The sequence below is a fragment of the Sylvia atricapilla genome, chromosome 12 (assembly GCF_009819655.1).
Source record: "Sylvia atricapilla isolate bSylAtr1 chromosome 12, bSylAtr1.pri, whole genome shotgun sequence".
NCBI lineage: Eukaryota > Metazoa > Chordata > Aves > Passeriformes > Sylviidae > Sylvia > Sylvia atricapilla.
In genome coordinates this window covers 17,493,438-17,514,014 of record NC_089151.1, presented here as the reverse complement: position 1 = coordinate 17,514,014, position 20,577 = coordinate 17,493,438, and the positions used below count along the sequence as shown (strand labels likewise).

At 43.3% G+C, this 20,577-nt stretch overlaps 1 protein-coding gene across 1 annotated transcript in view; it reads right to left on the bottom strand.

The window, feature by feature from the left end:
• Positions 1 to 14,456, bottom strand: part of ADAMTS18 (ADAM metallopeptidase with thrombospondin type 1 motif 18) — a 78,445-nt gene extending 63,989 nt beyond the window's left edge. The window contains exons 1-3 of the mRNA XM_066327956.1: positions 14,235 to 14,456; positions 13,993 to 14,071; positions 11,792 to 12,108 (exon numbers count right to left, since the gene is read on the bottom strand). Coding sequence (XP_066184053.1) covers positions 11,792 to 12,108; positions 13,993 to 14,071; positions 14,235 to 14,336 — 498 coding nt within the window. The 5' untranslated portion in view covers positions 14,337 to 14,456. The remainder of the gene's footprint in view (positions 1 to 11,791; positions 12,109 to 13,992; positions 14,072 to 14,234) is intronic.
• Positions 14,457 to 20,577: the final 6,121 nt, after the last annotated feature.

Here is a 20,577-nt window from a genome sequence, read left to right as displayed (position 1 = left end):
CAGGAAATGCCCACCCTCTTTATCTGTTAGGAACAAGGAAACCGAAAGCTTTGTAATTTTAAACTGCCCATCAGTTGCTGTGAATCAGTCAGGCATCTCACTGGGGAGAGCAGCATACAAGAATACTGGCAAGATAAGAGAGGGTTTGAACTACACTCCCCATCCTGTCGGAATAGTTTCAGCCCAAGATTTCACATTTGATCACCCCTCTCCAGGGCTTCTTTTTATACATCTCCACTGAGCTTCTCAAAAGGACTAAAACAGGACACTGACCAAAGTTTATACATTACTGATCAGATTATTTATGCTAATTCTTACGAGATTCACCAATCTGCAATAAAATTGGTTTTGTTTTCAATAGCAAATAAATTTTACAAAATATGTTACAGATTTACAGTGACCTTACTCCTTTACATATTTTAACAAATAATAGAGGAGGTCATGTGAGACTCATTCATATACATCCTCCACATTAAAAATTTTTGCAAAAAACCTATACCCTCCACTTACTACAAAAAATAAGGCAAACTACAACAGCCTTAAAATGCAATTTAAATCTCTTTAAAATGCAGTTCTTTTCCTGAAAGAAGCACAATAGTGTTGCTTTAAGTCATTATAATAATGATTGAACAAGTTATTGAACACCAGAAGAGACTACGGCCATAAACAACATTGCATGTGCACCTTTATAGAAAAACAAATATATTCATATTTCAGATACAATAGACACTGAACTGCACTGAACTTGGCAAGATAAAGATGTAAGAAAGAATAGGCATCAGTTCAGTGCACTGGTATAGAAAAGTATGTATCAATCAAGTATGCATTCCTCTTTATTGACAATTAAGTCCAAAGGCTAAGCTGTCACTAAAGGATGTGGAATATCCATAGAAATATTTTGGAGCATATGGACACCATTCTGAGCAGGCTGATGGTGGGCAGGAAACACTCCCAATGGGAAACACTCCCCATCTTCTGCAAATCCTAACACATGAGTAGGGCTGTGGAGGCAGAATGACCTTGGCTATGCACAAATGTGGGTTTTCAGAAGATAGACCCTCATTCTGGATGAATAACATTTCCTTCTCTTTTGTTTCTCACATTAGAGTGGGTTCCTGACTTTCCCAAACTGTAGTCTTTCAAATGAGTAAATAAATCATGTGAAGAGCCACAACAAAAAAATACATTATTCCCTCAGCCCTTGAGCTATTTGCAACTAATTTAGTGCTGTGGTGCTGTTCTGTGCACCGGAAAGCTAATTTTCAAGAAACGCTTAGAAAATTACAACAAAAATAAACTTCTGATGGCACTAAAACCCAAAAGCTGAGAACCTTTAAACAGAACCAGTGCAACACTCAGAGGCCAAAACCAGAGTGTGGCACATTTTTGTTCCTAGCTTTAACTGGTAATATATGGCAATATAATCGGCCATCTGATTCAGCTGCTGGTCCAAATTGTCCTTTCCTTGGTATTTCATCTGTCTCACTGATGGAAAACACGAGTCTGTGTCACCACAGTATTATCCTGATGCTCCCAGCACATGGCACCACCTGCACCCTGGGATCTGGGTTCTGTCTCTGGGATCATGCATGCTCTTCATTATGCCAGACCTGCAGGACTCTGCCTCAGGCAGCTCAAATGACCACCCAGCTCTCTCTGGTAAACACAGGAATCAATTAACCATTTCTCAACATGCTCCCCCTCTGCTATTACTCAGCTCTCCTACCAGGAGCAGGAGATGAATGAGGTTTTGTCCCCTACAGGTGTTCTGTGATGACATCTGATAATATTCCTGCACATTTTCCCAGCTCAAAGCCTGCCAAGTCCATCTCCTGTCTAACAAAGACAACAGGCCTCAAAAGGTACCATCCTCTTTTATTCTCATCACCAGACTGGACTTTATCAGGACTGGATTTGTGTTAGGCCAAATAATCTCTTTACATTTACTCATGGCTTTGCATTTTTTGATGGCCATTGCACTGCCTTTACTCGTTCATTGTCAGGATCCCTCTGGCAGCAGAGTGGAATGACAACACTTGGCACCAGGGCACTGAAACCTATCTGGCAACTGCAGGCACTGCATGCCAAGCACTTGGGTGCAGTTTCTAGCAGTAGTAGCAGCAGCTGACTCTCTGGTGCTGCCTGAGCTCCTGCCACATCTCTCTCCTGGCTGTTGGTCTGAGAGCAGCAAGGCTCAGCCTGCACACGGGGTTTGCCCTTCAGCACACAGAGCTGGCCTCCATCTAACTTCTGATTCAGTGAAATCTGATTATACAGCACCACCCTGGCTCGTGTCCAACATGCATTTTGGGGTCTGCCAGGAGCAACAGACACGTCTCACTTTCTCGATGAGCCAGTGGTGCCTCCTCTTCTCAAAATATCTTTCTAAACCAAGTAGCAGTTGCAGCAGCGTATCGCAAAAAAGTGGAGCGCCAACTGACTCAATGGCCAAGATGATGTAGGAAGGAATAAAAGACACTTCCCAAAGCCAAGTTCAGGTCCAGAACAGTGAGCAGAAAACTTTACTCACCACAAGAAGCTTTAGATGAAGCCCATCAACAAGAGCGGACAATATTGGGCTGCAGGAATCAGCAGACATCAGCAGCTCACTGCTGTCTCAGCCTGGAAATTCTTTTTTTCTGTCCCTTTGCTCAAGCTTTTGCTGCTTGGGGTAGGACAAGCATCCCACCACCAGTATGTGATGTCAGTAGTGTAAAAAAAAATCCCTTTGGCCTTTAGCATGGCTTCCAGCATGAAGAGAGCAGCTGACAGAGCAAGCCTGGAGCTCCTGTTGTGGCAGACTGGTCTCCACACTGGTTGTAGAGATGTTTATACAAACAATGAAATGTAGAGCAGACTACAAGGAATTGTTCTTTATCAGAAAAAATAACAAAAAAGTGCAGATGTGACAGAAGCGTTTTTCTTGTATATGCCATAACCATCCACAGTGGACTGTAAAACAAAAACCATCTCTGCCCTGGTGCAAGACTGCTATTTTAACATTCAGTTTATATTTGCACATAACAAAACAACATTCTGTCAAGTGTTAACAAGAAATGACACTGGGTAGCCACATTTTTAGAGAAGTTTCAACTTTGTCTGATGCTGCGTTACAGCATTTATACCTATCCCTCACCATGACTAACTTATACTTTAACAACAATATTAATTTAAAATATTTCTTGAGGTTTAGTCTAGCCTAATTGTAAGGCCTACTGTTTTGATGACTCCTAAAAAATTTTAAAAAGAATGTGTGGCATAAGACAGACCTGGTCAAGGAAGAATTATTTTAAAAATCTTTTCACTAAAGTGCAATAATCCTCACAAAGAAACAGAAAACCTGGTTTTAATGTCATGATTTAGAAAGAACTAGTTACATTCTGGTGTTACAAAAATTCTATATCTCATGGCAAGGAAACTGCAGGTCTGAAGAGTAATCCATGTTTCATTAGTTTGTGTACTCTGCCACAGAATATAATATTACATTCTTAAATTAGTCAGAAGCCACACTGTGCTGCAGAGTATAAAAACAAAGTGAGGGCTCAAGCTAGGTCAGGCATATTTTGTATAGGTCCATTAAAAATCTCATTCCATTAATATTAATAAAGATGTTGAGACACAGAAGTCCTTCAATTAACATATATTAGGCAGGCAGGCACAAGCATTCAAGTGATCCCACTGTGAACAGCAAGAATCCAGTCCTCAAAGAATAAAGCCCTGAGTGTCTGTGTACAGAGTGGGGCAGCCTGAAATGTGAATGCCCAGGGGAGTGAAAAGGCAACACCCCATTGTCTCTGCAAGCAAATACCACTTTATTGCCTCAGCTTCCTCTTCTCTTCAGCAGGTTTGTGCTGGGCCTTGTTATTGCTGTAGGAATAACTTCAAGACCAATTATCTTTGTCATCCAACTTCTGTCTTTTACCATTTTTTGGCAGTCACTAGCTGGGCAGCCACATACGATTCAGGGAAAAGGTTTTCATCTGATTGTACAAGTTGTTTGCAGATTTCCCCAGCTTATGAACTAACATTGTAAAAAAACAAGACATTAACTTGCATGTTCCAGAAATTACTCTGGACAATAATGGTTCCCACGGTACCAAGCTTCCACCATCAAGACTCATTCACTTGCATCTGACCTGATTATTTGACATTTCTTCACCCTCATTCTTGGTGACTTCCGAGCATGATAAACAATAAAAGGTTACTGATGTCAACCCATTGTGTGCCAGGATGTTGTTCTCATCTAACACAGAGTAGAGCCAGCACTGAAGCTTAATTAATACGTGTTTGTAAATTATGCTGAACTGCAAGGCTTTATGATTTCAGGTTTCTTCTGCAAATGTTTACCTCAGAGCTTTAGTCAATGCCCCACTGTCTGAACCCAAGATAAGTTCTGCTTCCATCAGCTATTCACATAGCTGGTCAAATCACTGTCAGAGCAAATCAATAGGAAATTCCTTTAGCATACAGTAATTTATGGTAGACCTGCAGCAACAGAATTGGGATTAAAATGGGATAAGAAAAGGCAAGAAAGAACCAACATTTCTGCTCCCAGTGACATGATCAAAAAGACAGAAAAAAATCTTGTTTGCAATGGAATTATCCATTAAAATTCAATTCAGATACCACTTAAGGGCTAGTCAGAGCCTTCCTAACTCAAAATGAGTGTTTTTCAGAAAAAAAATACATTGAAGTCTGGGTTTCAGCTGCTAAAACTCACTGTAGGATCACTGCCAGCTCTCACTGCAGAGATAATTAAGTTTAACTCCTCTTCTGCCAGCTCACTGGGAGAAGGCCATGACAAAGTGAGGCACACAGAGCTCCTGGAACACAGGTATTCCCAGAAAATCCCTAGCAAGCTCCATCTCCGTAAGCCAACAACAGAGCTAATGCTCAGGAGAGAATGAAATCAGCTGCAAATGGCTCTGAAATGATCTTGAGGAATTAACTGATAAATCATGGGCATCACCAGCCTGGATGCCTTTGTCTAGCATAGCTACAGCTTTTATCTGGATCCATGGAAATTTCCAAACCACAGATCTTAGACCTCCAGCCTTCCCTCCTGCTGCAGTACTGGACAGCAGCCCCAGTGATCCTCTCTTCCTAAGAGTAAAGAACCTGCTGTACATCAGGAGAACAAACCCATCCCTAAGAAGCTACAAATTAGAAAACATTACCATAAATATCTTGTGGACTTAAACACGGTACCATAACAAGCAGAAACTTGAGGAGCCAAAATATGTGAGGAACCTGTGGAGCTGGTGACAGAACTCGCAGTGACCATCCAGAGTAGTTGTGACTGAGCAGCCCACCGTGACTTGAAGTCAAGCTCCCAACTGAGTGCAAGTATGTCACAGAGCTGTCATCATGATCTGCTTCTGCACAGGGTAAGGAGAGGATAAGCTTCAAAAAAACCCAATATGTAAGAACAGTTTTGATAGCACTATTCGCTCAAAATAAGTGAATTGTGTAGAGGCCAGGGCACAACCAAGACAACTTCTGTGCCTCTCACTCCTGTGCCATGTGTCAGGTACAAATCTCCAGGAGTGGGCTGCTTCAGCTGGACTTGAGCTTCAGTTCCACAGACTGTCATTGTGGTTTGGGTAATCAAAAGCCTTTACACACCAGGTATTCTCCTCAAACACTTCCAAAGTGGAGGAAGAAAAGGGGAAAGACAGAAATAAAACCCCGCTTAGATTAATCAGTGACTAAAAGCTTCTATCAGTTATTGAAATCTACCTCTAAAAAGAGAACTGTTGATGATGTCCAGCAGTTCCCAGCTGTGCAGAAGAGAATACGCTGCCTCAGCAACAGAGATGGTAAAGCCCACATGAAAATAGTGGCGCTGAAAATAAAAATCCTCACGACATCAAAAAGACATCCTGTTATGAAGGGGTCACATCTGTGCAGGCAGGTCATCCACTCCTGACCCTCACAAGGGCATTTGTCCATAAGCTCCTCTCTAATGGACTAGGCAAAGTGTGGGAACCAGGTTTCGGGGACAAGATTTGCTACAGGAAGAAAAACACTGATGTTTTAAGCACAGATAGAGACTGCTGATTCCTTTGGAAGTGATGATAAGACTGCTGCCTAACAAGAAGGGCCGGGAAGAATTCTCTCTGTACAAATGGCTACTCCCTGTTTCTGGAAAACCACTCCAAGGGCTCAAGCAATGGTGCCCACAGCAGCCTGAAGTTTGGTTGGAAATACACCAACAAACCATTTATTTTCATGCTCTGCTGCCAACTGAGCAATGACAGGGCAGGCACAAGTGAGAGGAGACCAGCTCCTGTGGGCACTCAAGAGCAGTTGTGTAGCCACGGCCCACTTTGCTCAGTTTCCTCTATGTACATTCCAGGTTTTTTAACACAAAACCAGGAAGAAATGCAACTTCTATTATTTTATCTGCCAATCAGAATCAGATTCTTTCTCATCATTAATCCTCTTTAATTCCACTTCTTAGCTATCAGGAATCAGTAGTGCCAAAACACCAGGGATAACACTCCCTTTGTCTTGCAGAGCTAAAGGCAGAGTTAAACAGAAAGCTTATCAGACAGATATGGAAAAGGTTGATCAATAACCTAATCACCCAATTCATCACCTGTCAGGTCAATGCTGAGACCAGGAACATTACCTTGCATTTTTCTAGTAAAACTTAAAATATCCTCAAGAATATGTCAATTTCCCATTTTCATCTCATTTTTCTGTAGATATTTATCTTATTTTCATATTTACCATAATAGAGTAATGGAAGAATAATGGACAAATGTTCACCAAAATAGTGGTCAAAGGGATGATCCTGTAAAACACAGTTTGTGTTTTATAAAGGATGGAGTTGTAGTAGTGTGTGAGTACAAATAAAATCATAAAATTCCCATGAAAGATGCTGTTTATGTTGTGCTGATACAATGGCAGAAAATAGGATTTGTGTATTGGCTTTTGGGTGGATTAAAAACAGCTTTAAGAATGAGAAAAACCACCAGCTCTGTACTTAGCTTCTCCTCAAGGTCCCACTGGGCCAAATTTTGTTGTATTTTTACAGCTGTCGATTTCTAAAGGACCCTCATTGCAAACAGCAATTATTCTGTACTTTCACCAGCAGTCTGGCTCACTGAGTTTGATGGCAGTTTGTCGGCATAAGAATGTTGGGATTTGTCTCAACATATTTAATTGGCCTTAAAGTGTGAGCTCCAGGAATAGGAGGCTGCTGTTAGCATCAACTTGAATAATGCTAACACCAGGCACAATTAAATGACTACAAAGAGTGGGTACATGAGCTGCCTGGCCTGCTTGCCTCTTAGGTGGTCAGACTGCATCAAGAAGCTTTAATTTTGTGGCTTCTTTGATACTTTAAGCAAAGCCCTGCCCTCAGACAGCACACACATCCCCTCTGCTGAATTAATACATCTCCTGTTTATCTCTCAGTGCTACGTCTATAACCCCTCTTGTCTAGAATCCTCTGACAGCTCAACGAGTGTAACATGATTCATCCCTCTCCTCCTCTTCCCTTGGCTAGACACTAATAAACACAGCACAACTGGAGACAAGAGGAGGAGGCTGCACACTGACAGATTGAACCACATCGCACCAAAACCAGAGGAGGGCACCAGCACTTCCAACCGAGGCACACAGATGAAAGGCAGGAACAGCCCAAGCCCACCTCTGGGGTGGGCAGGTGCCGCCTCTCAGGGCTAAACCTGGCCCAGATGATAAAGCTGTGTGTCACATGGTTTTAAAGGACCTGAACTGTTCCACTGAACTGAACTCACTTTTTCTGACCCAGAATACACACACTTCTTCTCTGTGATGGAATGGCAGCAGAGTTCCTAATGCTGGATAAACAGTTCTTTCCTCTGGGCACGCATTTTGTCCTTGCTCTAGACCCTTCTCCTGTGTCCTGTAGGCCACAAATGCTGTAGAACAAACCCCTCATTCATTAGGGCCACCAATTCCCGTGTTGTGTACTGGATTATAAACTTGTTTGACTTTGCCAGAGTTCATGTTCACAAGGGGAATGCAACTTCTGCTCCCAAAAGCAAAGTTATAAATTACTTTCGAGGATGTCTCTACAATACAACCAGAGACCTCTGAGGTTCTCTTGTGCTCTGCCCTGATTTACTGTGTGACTGCAAACAACTCAGTCTATACAGGAGATTCTGTACACATGAACCTAAGGTAAGGAGACAAAAAACTGGCCTGTAAAGAGAGGGAATCAATACACTGTGATACCAGCTAGGAAGGCAGCAGTAAATCTTTTAGATGTCATCATGGAAGTGGAGATGGTGAACTTACAACAGATCTCATTTTTAATGCAGATTAAATAGCACAAAGTGGATGAGAATGGAAAAGGGGGAAAGAGAAAAGAGGTAGGAAGATGTACAACCATTGTGAGTAGGTCCTAAAAAACCAATTTCTTATTCTAACAGTGGCCAGCACCATCTCATTCAGAAAAACCTGAAAAACCACAGTAGTCTGTGGATTTGCTATAGTCTGCCTCCCAATTAGCTACCTAAAGGCAATTGTAAGTAACAACAAATTGCTAAATAACAATAGTAATAAAATACAATTACAATAAGTAAGAATTAGCTCAAATCAGGATTTTGGAAAAAAAGGTTGAATGTTTGAAACTGTTTGAATTGGAGAATGTAAACAGGGGCTGAAGCAGCAAGACAAGCCAGTAGTCTGGGTTTACCAACTGGGAGAGCACAAGACACTGAAGGAAACTCCAGAAAGTCATGCAGGAGTAACACAAGAGGTTTATTAAATAAATAATGAAAATCGGTGAAGAAAAGCAAAAAATCTAGCATTAATTTCTATTTGAGACACATTAAGATGATGCTAAAGAGAGAAACTACCTTTGCCTCATTGTCCCAAAGCTGTAAGAGTAAAAACAAAAGATCCCTGGGAGTGAGAACGCATTTTAAAAATACATTAAAAAATTCGTAACTTCTGTGGAAGGAATGTATCATGTTCTCCACAGAAGGTCTAGAAGTTTTCATTTACAAAACAAGTAAAAGCACTGTTTTTTTGCTGTATAACAGATGCTCCAGAGGATGCTGACTGAAGTAGAAAAAAGGGAAGAAGACAGAAAAAGGTAAGTTTCTAGTTGAAAGTCAAAGCACTTTGATGATGAAAAGAGGCAGTACTCACAGTAAACTTGTGCACATTTTCCTGAAATGCTCACTTACTGTATTAGAGACTTGTTCAGATAAAGATCCAGTTCTGCCCTCTGACACACCAAGAAAATTGTGTTGACTGATGGAAACATTTGCTCTCAAATCAACAAATCAGCATAAAAACGTGGGGCCTTCCTGTCAACTAAGCCATTAAAACGTAATATACACACATCTCTTAACAGATCTAGACCAAAGCAACAAATTCTTGCTCCTTTCCAGTGTTAAGTTAAGGTCATCCTGCCTAACAAACCATTTCATATAGACTCTCCCCAAAGTCTCCTCTGCAGGCACTGGCAGATAACAGACAGCTGAATGACTGAATACTCTAGGTCATCCAAAAAATTAGATCAAAGAGTCCCCATAGTCTATTGAAATGCAATTGCTTCCAAATCACATTGTGGTGTTCCAGGCTTGAAAGAATGGGTCACTGCAGCTTTATTGTAGAGAAGCTATTGCTAATGAAAGGAACAATGGAAAGATTAGTGCTACCAACCATAGAGAAGAAACACCACTTTCGGTTTAATTGCAGTGAACAAAGCAAATAGGAAAGAAGGGCAACCAAGTGACAAAAGTAGTTGGTGAAAAAGGATATAGAAGCTATTCACAAGGTTCTCTTGATCAGAGCACAGCATCCAGACTTAACATATGATTACTGAATTTGGATCCCAGTGAAAAGTGACGTGGGTGTCATTACAGACAGCTGACAACATCTTTAAGAGGGCAGCCTTGTAAACTGAAAGACTCAGAATCCTGTTGGTAATTTGCCTGGGATTCATTAGGTGCACTGAAATTAATAGATGGATAGGGAGAGAAAGGAACAATTATACTTTGGGATACCTACCCTACAGGAGATTATTGTAAGTAAAGGTTTACTTCGTTTGCAAATTTAAAAAAACAACTTAAGGCAAAATCTATTGAACCTTGAAACTAATTTTTGAAAGATTAAAAGAGATTCTATTCGTTGATAATCTAGGTACTTCCATAATAAGTTTGTTCATAACACAGTATTTCTTCTCTTTTGATCAGTTTCTGGATCTTTTCTAAGTGAAGCTTACCAGTCATAACAACCCGTGTGTCGAGACAGTGGTAAAAGATCCATTTCATTCTCAGTTAAGATCACCACATTCTGTTCCTCTGTGACCTGAGGCAGGCTTGAACCTTCCTTCTCCAGACAAGACTTGACAAGCCCAACTTCACTTAGCTCAGAAAGCATGTTAAAAACCAAAACGTGGCCAAACAGGGGAGATCTCCCAAACTGTACCTGCTGTGTGTAGGCAGAGCACTTCCCATAGCAAAAAGACAAAACACAGGGTGAAAACAGGGTATTTTTCTGAGTAAATCTGATCAAAGGTAGCAGTTGTGAACATGAGGCTTCTATGAAATCAACTGAGCACATTTGATATTAACAGTTCAGCATCACAAACACAACTTTAAAAAGCAGAAGAAAGCTTCAACGCAATTCCTGGCACCTGCTCCAAATTCACATTTGCCACCGTTCAAATGAACTGTTAAGATTCCTCTAACTCAATGAAGGACAAAAAAAAAAAAAAAAAAAAAAAAAAAAAGAGTACAGCATTCAAAATATAACCCAGACCACTTCAACCAGTTATCAACAGCCCTTCCTAATGAACAGGCTTCTCAAGTCACTGATTCCAGTTTCAAAGGAAACACTGGCTGTCTCAAGTGCTCCTCCTTTGGTCCCGTCACAGAGTTTAATAGTCCTCAGAGACAAGTACCTTTGCAAAACAGATTTCCAGAGGGTGACCCAACATATCCTCTGGACCTTTAGTCAACCACAAAGCACACAGATGACTTCATATACTTCCCACTCAATGTCACTGCCTTCCTCTGCAGCCATCACAGACTGCTTTGCAAGTGCAAGGGATTAGGCCTAAAAAACCTGCTTAACTATTAATTCTGCAGACAATTCTCCTAAATTGCATCAGTAAAGCCTTCTCTGCAGGCAAGGAGCACTGTCAAATGTATTTTGAAAAAAATCACCTGTGAATAATGATTTTTTCATTAACTTGGCTGACAGCCATAAATGGAAAATACACAATGATAATATTTAACACATTCATAAGAGATCAACTCATCAAGATTTGTAAACCCAAATAAGGCTTGAATTATCAAAGGAAACAAAGGGAAATTTGTTCCTAACTCCTGCCAAGCTAGGAAATTGACCATTCCTTAAAGTAGTTAACGAACTTAGATACAATATTGCTTTTTCACAAGCTTCTGGACTGATTTTTTTTTTTTCCTTGATTCATAGCCGTTCACAAAGGCAGGAAGAACTTTTTCTTAAGAGTGAGCAGAAATGCCACAAACTGTAACAAATTGCTATGGAATAATTACTAGGACAACCAGCCAGTCTTCTGGCTCTTTTTTCCTGAAAGACTATCATCAAAAAATACTAAGGTTTTGATGCAGTTTATTGGCTATAAAGATGTCTCTTCTGTTAAATACAATAGCAACTAGTGATACTAGAAAAAAAAAAAAAAAAAAACAGAAAAGGGGGTATGGTGTCCTGAATATTAAATGAACTACATACCTTCAGCTACTATTCCACATATGAAAATACTTTTAATGCTGATTTGTTTTAAATAGACACTTACCAAGCCTACACACGTAGATATTGCTACCGAAGAGGTGCTATCATTCCTTATAAATCCCTGGTAGAAACACTGCTCAATTTCATGTTCCTGAGAATTTGACACTCCATCTTTCCCGAGTACCTGGACAATAAAACTGTTGCTTAAAATGGTCGAAGGTTTAAGCTCTAAGTGAAGTTCCTGTCCAAATGCTGAAAATTTGTAGTGCAAGGAACTCTTTGAACTCTGAGTTGATCTCTTTCTCCTAGTGCTGTGCAAAACATCATGTGAAATGTAGGATCCGCTGGCATCCACTCTGACAGGTGTCACAAACACATAATCTGTAACGATAAAGAGGTGGCCATCAGCTCTGGCATCCCCCAGACAAGGCACTCAGACACGGTATCAGGCCCTCTCTATGGCATGGAGCATCCCCTCGGTTTGGGGCTGGCCTGAAGGCTCTGTGTGTGTGCTGTCTCGCCTGCACAGACTCACCCCCTAAGTCACAGAGGCTCTCAGCCTGGGTTTGTTTCCTTTGTGCCCCACTGAGAGGCACAGACTAACTAGCATAGCTGTGAACATTCCCACAACTGCTCCTCTGAAGACATTTGTCATCACCAGCACATCTGTAGATTTTCCCCTCCCCCTGTATTAATTGCTGTCAAATGTGAAAGCTGCTCTGGTTTGAGAGGCTTTTCCCTTCCCCAAAAACGCAGCAAATATTGTATCACTGTAGGGGCAGCCATGACTGGGGCCTCGCAGAACTGTACCACTTGCTCAGATGGATTAAAGGATTAATTTATTAATGCCTTAACTGAGTGAGACCTCATCTCTTTGTAGTGACTTGATTAGACTGGGTTTCAAATTGTAACTGACCTCCAGCAGAAAAGAGATTACATCCTACCTAATAACCTTTGGTCAGCCATTGCTAATTGCACCTCAAAGAAGTTTATTGTTTTGGATAAAACATGCAAAAAATTACAAAACTGGTTTTGAAACTTCAGATCTACTCAGAACCACCTAAAGAAAGAGGGGGAAGGAGGCCATAATTCAGCTGGCTGTACAAGCAGGTGCCACACTTGCAGTGCATTAGCACTGGTGTTGACGTAGCCATGCAGGGATTACCTGTGTCCTGGAATCAGGGTCTGAGTTTTAGCTGTTTCCTGAACCAGGATCTTTGCACCTATTCCTGGTAACCTACGTAATTCTGCTGAAAAAACTGCTTCCCAACCCCGTTTCATTTGTGAGCTGTGTTTCTCTGTGGCTACTTAGAGATGTCCACGCACTTGACAAACAATTAATTTTTCTTCCTAAATTGAAATAACACCATTAAAAAAGAAGAGAAGCCCTCCTTCTTGTGTTGTATCAGATGTTGCAAATAGTCTCAATCAATCTCTTTGCCTGAATAGACTTTATTGGACACACATTAGGCTGAAAACGTAACCACTGATAGGTTGCTTTTCCTTAGACAGTGGGAACAATGCATCAAGAGTTTTCACTTTCCTCGGGTGGTGTTAATCAACGGCAGAAGTTGAGGACGCTAAGCAGGCTGGTGGCCAAAAAATGCAAGCAGCTGCTGGAGAGAGGGAATCCCCAGTGAGCGGAGCACAGGGTGCACGAGAAGGTTTTCCTTTCTGCACCCCGGTGTGGTTCTCTATTGTACTTTGTTTCTACTAACACACAATACAAAGCACATACTGCACTTCAAAAGTCCCGAAGTCATCAGCATCTACGTGTTAGTCACTCCAACCTGGGAACAAACGGCTCCCGAGCTCCCACTCACACAAGTCCTTTCTCTCCAGGTTTTTCCCCCCCTTAGCCTGCATTGCACAGCTCCTCCTGCTCTCCCACACAAATAAATCTTCTCATTACTTTTGTCTCACTGCTTCCACAACAGACACATGAGGTTTTGCTGTTGTGGCTACACAGGCATTCATCTTCCTAATCGCGCATGGAAACGTGGATGTATTTACCATCTCATTCATTCGATTTGCTGTTGCATATTGTTCCTTTCAGCTTTAGCACACAGAGCTTAACAAGTTAATCCCTGCCCGTGGGTTACCATCCCGCAGTAGCCAGCCTGCTTGCACTTTATGCTGCCCAGACACTGTGACTTCTTCCCTCTAAACAGTCACCCCACAAAAAAAAAAAAAAAAAAAAAAAAAAAAAAAAAAAAAAAAAAAAAAAGCATCCATGCAAATGTTCACAGAAAGAGCTATACAAACCATGAGTCAAGTCACTGATGCTGTCACCGGTTAAAGCTGCTGCACGAGACATGCAACAGAGGCAACACAGCTGAAGGGTCTGTAAGAGAAAAAAAAAAAAAAATAAACGAGAGAGAGAGAAAAGGAGCATTGGGCGAGATTTTCCTCGACAAGGCAAGGCAGAAAGGCAAGGCAACAGAAACCAGAATAACCTGGTATAAAAGTACACGAGGCGACCGCCAAAGAAAGTGCTCTCGACCTGCCTTTACAGTGCTTCCGAGCCACGGGAGGGTCTGGAACGGCATGGAGCCGCCGCCGAGGATCGCGGCAGGTAAAGTCCAGACGGCCAGCAGCAGACAGTCCATGTTCCGCCGCGCACCTGGCGGGCGCTACCTGCTCCCCGGAGCGTGCGGCGGCCGCGCCCGCCCGCCCCGCATGGTCCCGGGCGCTGCCCCGCAGCCGCTGCGGCGGCCGGCGGAGCGCGGGGAGCGGCGCCCAGGTGAGCGCGGCCCCGGCCGCCCGAGCGCGCTTTAAGGCCCGCCGCCGCCGCCGCCGCCGCGGGGCAGCGCTGCCTCCGGCGCCGCGTCTGGAGCGGCCGCGGCCGGGGGGCGAGCGGGGCGGGCGGGCCGCGGGGCGGAGCGGGGCCGGGCCGGGCGGGACCGCGGCCGGGGGGCACCTGGGGCCGGGCTGAGGCGGGCGGGGCGGGGCAGCGCGCACCTGGGGCAGCGGCGGTGCGGGGAAGGACGGGCAGCCGGCCCGCAGGGCTCGGGGACGCGGTGGTCGGGCTGGAAGGGATGGCGGTGGGTCAGCTGGTCCCACCGCGAGGTCGTGTGCAGGCAATTCTGGAATGTCCCCAGTGAGGGACGCCCTTCTCTGGACAATCTCTTCCAGTGCTCAGCCACCGCCCAGGGAAGAAGTCCTTCTTCAAGTCCAGGTGGAACTTCCTGAGCATCGGTGTCTGCCCATGGTCTCTGGATCCGTTGTTGGGCACCTCCAAGTTGCACTTGGCTCCATCCCCTTGGCACCCCTCCTTCAGGCACCTCAGATACTCGGCACTACGCCTTCATCCATTGATGAGATCCACTCTCTTCACCAAGGGCAGACTTGTGTGAGGATGCTGGGAGGAGCACAGTCCAGGACAGACTGTGCAGCTTCCACCACTCACTTGGAGACAATGTGCTGTTATTTTCTATTCTTTTTAGAAGTCGTATCATTGGAAAACAAAGAAACAAATGACACAAAGATTAAGGTGCCTGGAAAGCCAACACGGCCGTGACAGGTCCTGGATACTGAGCACTGATGTCCATCGAGGGGCTGATTTTCACACAGTGGCTCACACCAATTGAGCCAAACACAGCACCAGCGTCTGGTCCCAACCAATGTAGTTGTGCTATTACACACTCTTTTATACAGAAAACTTTGGGAAAGGATCAAAGATCCAAATAACCGAAATGGATCAAAGATCCAAATAACCGAAGCGGATGGGACTGGTCCAGGATGGAAATCAACAAAGAACTTTTTTCTGATGATTTTGGCTGCACTTGGGAGAAGTGTCTCTCACTTTGTGATCTCCCTTTTGTGCCAGAGAGTTTTCCAGTATGTATATCCTATACGTCCAGTATATCCAATCTCACTCAAAATCTCCCTTGCCCCACACTCACACAGTGAAAATAAACGAACTGTGTCAGCTTAAGGTGCCTCTTTGCTCCCGTTGGCACAGGAGCTGGAGAGCATGATGGAAGCTGAGGTGAGATGGAGGTCATCTCCTCCACCTGCCCCCTTCACCAGGGGTATCATGGTAACCAGTCTGGGGCAGTGGATTAGACAGATCTGAGATATTTTTGCTTCTAAAGCATTTCCTGTCATTAAACATAAAATAAGTTCCCAGTTGTGGAATTTCTCCTCCACCTCTCTCTGTTTTCCTGCAGGTTTTACCTTATCACCTTGCTGAATACATTGTGATAAAGTTTCAAGATCTTTTTGTAGCAGTGCACCTGCCACCTCCCACCAAGTATGTTCAAATGAAAGAGCTGGCCACAAGTTTACGATGGTCCCAGTGGAGACAGAATATGCTGTGCATGGCAGATAATAGGAGAAAAAAAATAAAATTACTGAGCTGTAATTTTATTACCAGCCCTCAACACCCTGAACAGACAGACCTGACTGTTTTCAGTAGACTACCCTACCTGACCATGAAAACTGACATTTAATGTGCTGTGAGGGGAGAGAAATAAATACAGTTCTTCAGCAATCAAAAGAATTGTTTAAAAAATAAAAACACAACTCTTTCCATGAACTTGTATCACTGAAAAGAGGTTTCTTCTGGGTTTCTGTAGAGTTAAGATTTCACCCTGGGGATTTATAGTTTCTGGGTATGATCAAAGAAGAAGAAAAAACATGACACTGCTTTGCATGACTGTAAATGACATGTATCTAAATTTGAGTTGGCATTAGGCAGGGGACACCAGCCTTTCCTGGCCTGTAGGCAGCAACCCTGATCAGTTAACATGCTCAGACAGCATCATCCTTTGCTCCCCGAGTCAATCAAGATCCCAGCCGTGATGGTCATAAACATCAGAGAATCCTGCAAGGCAGCTCGTTCCATGTGCAAACACACCATGCAAAACATCAGAGAAAACTAAAGCTCCACAGCCAGCAGTGGAGTAAACAGTGCAGTCAGAGGGGGGGTTTCCTCCCCCTCTCCCTAGCAAACCCCACCTCAGATGACCACAAGCACAGATTTCCTCAGAGAATGCCATTACCACACTGCAGTCTCGTTGGGCTCTATCCTCCCTAAGCTCTCAGGCTGGATGCTCCCACTAATTTTTTTATGTTGATCAGTTTTGTCAAGTTCTTAATAGGTCTTTATTTTCCCCTACTAGTTTATATCCACCTGTTCTAATCGTGTTCTATCCATGTGAGGAACTCCTTCATTACCTAGGAACACAAGGAACTGTGCAGACCCAGTAAAGGTTGTCACCTGGAGCAGCATTGCCCTGCAGGTAGCAAGAACCTTCCTGGACAGGGATCTGCAGCATAAAGAGATCAGCTACAGACCCCCACTCAGGGGGTCAGGATTTCTCTCAGAGCTGCAAGGCAGAGAGGCAGGTTGCTGCTCCACACCAGCAGTGAGTTCCTGCTTTGCTTTCCCCACACTGAGGTCACAAGAGCAGAGCCCAAGTTTCAGAAGGATGTCTCAGCCCCCCTCTAGACAGACCTGCGTGCAAAGTGTCTGTCCACTGTCCTGAGGTCTACATACAAAGATGTGGGATGTTGTTGTTTCGACTTGTAAGCGTATCATAGAAAATTGATGACTATTATTCAGAAGCCTGTTCTTTCTAATTTTGAATCCTTCTTTTCCAGTAAAGTTTCCTAGATTTTTTTTTTTCCCCAAGAACTATGCTGTCATGGCCTTCATGACAGAGTCAAGCTGCACACAGAACTCACACAGCTGTGGCTGCCCCATCTCTGGAATTACCCAAGGCCAGGTTGGGTGAGCCTTGAATCAACCTTGTGTAAAGCAAGGTGTCTCTGCCCATGGCAGGGGTGTTGGAAGGAGAGGTCTCTTCCAATCCAAACCATTCTATGGCTCTGTGATTCTGTGTTTACTGGTTACGTGACTGACAGAAATGCAGGAGAAACAAGCCCTGGACTAAAATGCCCCCATGTTTGTTTTGCCATTTTTGTTGGAGCAAACTCTTTATCATGTGAGAGACATTTGTGGCCACTGAGATGAGAGAATGATTCACAGAAGACAGAGAGCTGTCAATCTAGATTATCTTCCAGATTTATTTGTGTTTAAAATAAATTTGTGTTATTTATACCACAGTTAAACCACAAATGGCTGGATGACTTCCAGAGAACTTCCAATGGGAAATGGTGCAGGGAGGGCTCATTTTAATCAATATTCAGTGAATATACATAGTAGAATCAGAGCAGAATTTTCCTGTGCTAACTCAGCGTTCACTCTCTGCAACTGTCCATCCCTACTTGACCATTTCTGGGACCATTTCTTGCCAAATTAAATACTTGTTGGGTTACTCAGGATATGTATAAGCACTCCATAGGATTCTTCCAGCTCAATCTTTACACTCTCTGTGTTTATCCTCATGAAGAAGTTTCCCTCTTTTGAGGCACAGAGAAGCCCTTTGCCTTCATTTCTAGTGAGAGATGATTAACCACATGCTGGGTGAAACTCTCTGCAGAGAAGTCTTCTTAGAAGCCCCTTTACAAATGACCCTCTTTAAAATGAGCTGGTAGTTTTTAAAACCCGCCAGGTTCATCTTTGTCACAAGTTGAAGAGGCCCAAAAGTGAAATTATGCTCCAAATTTGGTTGTGCTCCATACACAACACACAGCTAAAAGGAGGCTTTTCTTTCTCATTACATTTTTCATTCAGTAACCTCAATGCATTTTGTGAATTTATATAATTTGTCTAAAGAGTTCAGCAACTGTTGCTCAGTTGTAGCAGGATGAGACTGCTGGTTCAGCAAAATATGAACAACTTAAAAAAGGTCTTGTGGAAGGGTTCCTATAGATTCAGTGGAGTTGCAGGGATGTGCTCAGCTGGTACCAAATCCCATTGGCACATCTAGCTGTACATTATCTAAACCCATGCCATACTGTACAGTTTGAGGCCAAATCCTTTCAGCTGGCATGACTAACCACAGCTCCTTTCTCTGGTTGGGTTAGAGAACCTGAGAAGATAATCTTTGTATCCTCCCTACCAGAAAGATGCTTTGTGCAGAGAGGAGGCTGTGAACAGGGAGAGCTGGTGGTCCTCAGGTTTGGGACCAGGGCACACCCTGCACAACGATGCTCTGAGGGCACTGCTCAGCTTCCCCGGGGCTGCAGCACCTCCTGCACTTGCTCTGACTTCCACAGAGCAGGACTACAAAGGGCCACACAGCACTGCAGTGGCAGCTGACAGCACAGCCACTCCTGCACCGGCCTCCTCCCCCCTCCACCCCAAATTTTAAAAGGCTACTCTCATAAATAGAAACTTTGAGGGCTCCTTTGTCTACTTCCACAAAATCTGAAGCTGACTACAGTGTTCTGTGGAATGGAAAATGCTAGTCTAGCATGTTCCCAAAAGCATGTTTCTGCATTTCTAGCCAGTGTTCAGTTTACCATATGAGCTACTGGAATAGAGTTGCTTCTGCGTGATGGTTAATTACATTTTTTAGTGACACGTGGCACAGGCTATACCATATCACTGGTTATTCTGTTTATGGGTAACTGTATTTCAGCTGACATGAAAACTCATAAATAACAAAAACACGTACTGGTTGACTTAGTGTAGTTCCTCCATTAATTCCTAATTCTTAAGGACCTGAAATTTCACAGAATAAAATTCCACCGTCTCACCAGTTTCTCTATTAAATTCTGCTTTCTGCAGAAGCCCTATAACATGGTGTTAGGAAGTCATACCCTCAGCTTGTCTCTAAACCCACACTTTTCAGTTTGCATCCTATAAATTCTGGCAAACTCCTTGCAATAAAGAGTAATCATTGTGGCATAGGTTTCCACCACCATTTACAGTAATATTGTCTGTCAATAAGCTCCTAAATTCATTTCACATAACTTTTTAATCACAGCTCCTGAAAAAGGAGCTCCATCCAGCATTCCTGCTGCACCCTAATGCCATGAAATCAAAGAATCAATGTTTACATTTTTTCCTCACCCAATTTGCACGTAGCACTAGGCTGTTACAGTCCCAAAAAAATGCTTTTGATTACAAATATTAAATACAATTTTCTGCTTACATGCATTTCTCTGTATTGCACAGCATGTCCATCCTAATTTGATTAGTTCTACACATTTATTTGTGCTAGCTGGACATCCCATTTTCTGGCATGGAGTATGAAGTTCCAGCTATCCTGCTGACTTGTTACCATTGTCCTTGCTCCGTCCTGCGACACGAGAGATTTGGGCTCGGGAGCGGAACTAAACCCACCTTCCAAGCAATGTTCTGCATTTCCCCGGCCGTCTCTGCTGTAGGCTGGTGCTTAGATTTTAGAACAGATTAACTGACTTGCATTTCTAGTGTCACTAGCAATTTTTGGAAGGGGGAGGGGAGGCCAAGGAAGCAAGACAGACAACCTAAAAATCTTTGCAAACAGCGTTCGCTTGGCTCGGGTCCAAACGTCACAAGTTGCTGCCACGGTGTCCCGACCACTCTGTGGCTGGAAAGTGAACAGGGGGAAGCTGCAGCTCAGTACTTGGGGGCTCTGTCACACACCCAGACCGAAATTAAATGAAAATGTCCATCACTAATAGAGGAAAAATAGAAGCTGTCATTGTGGGTGGCCCGACGAAGGCTTTGCAAGCACTACATTTTAGAAGAGTTTTCCTGGAAACGTGCCAAGGGTAATTAAAGCACAGGTACCTCCAAACTCACAGAACTCTAATAAAAACAATTATGCAGTTTATAATGTTGTGCACGTGCCAAAATTCGTATTTATACAATGGATCAAAAATGGCACGGGAGAAACCGTGCAGTCCAGAAGGTTCAAAGATCCACTTTGAAAATGCTTTTTATAAATAGTGATTTGCACTCTACCCGGAAGGCTGGGCAGCCTACAGAATCACAAAGACACAGTTAAA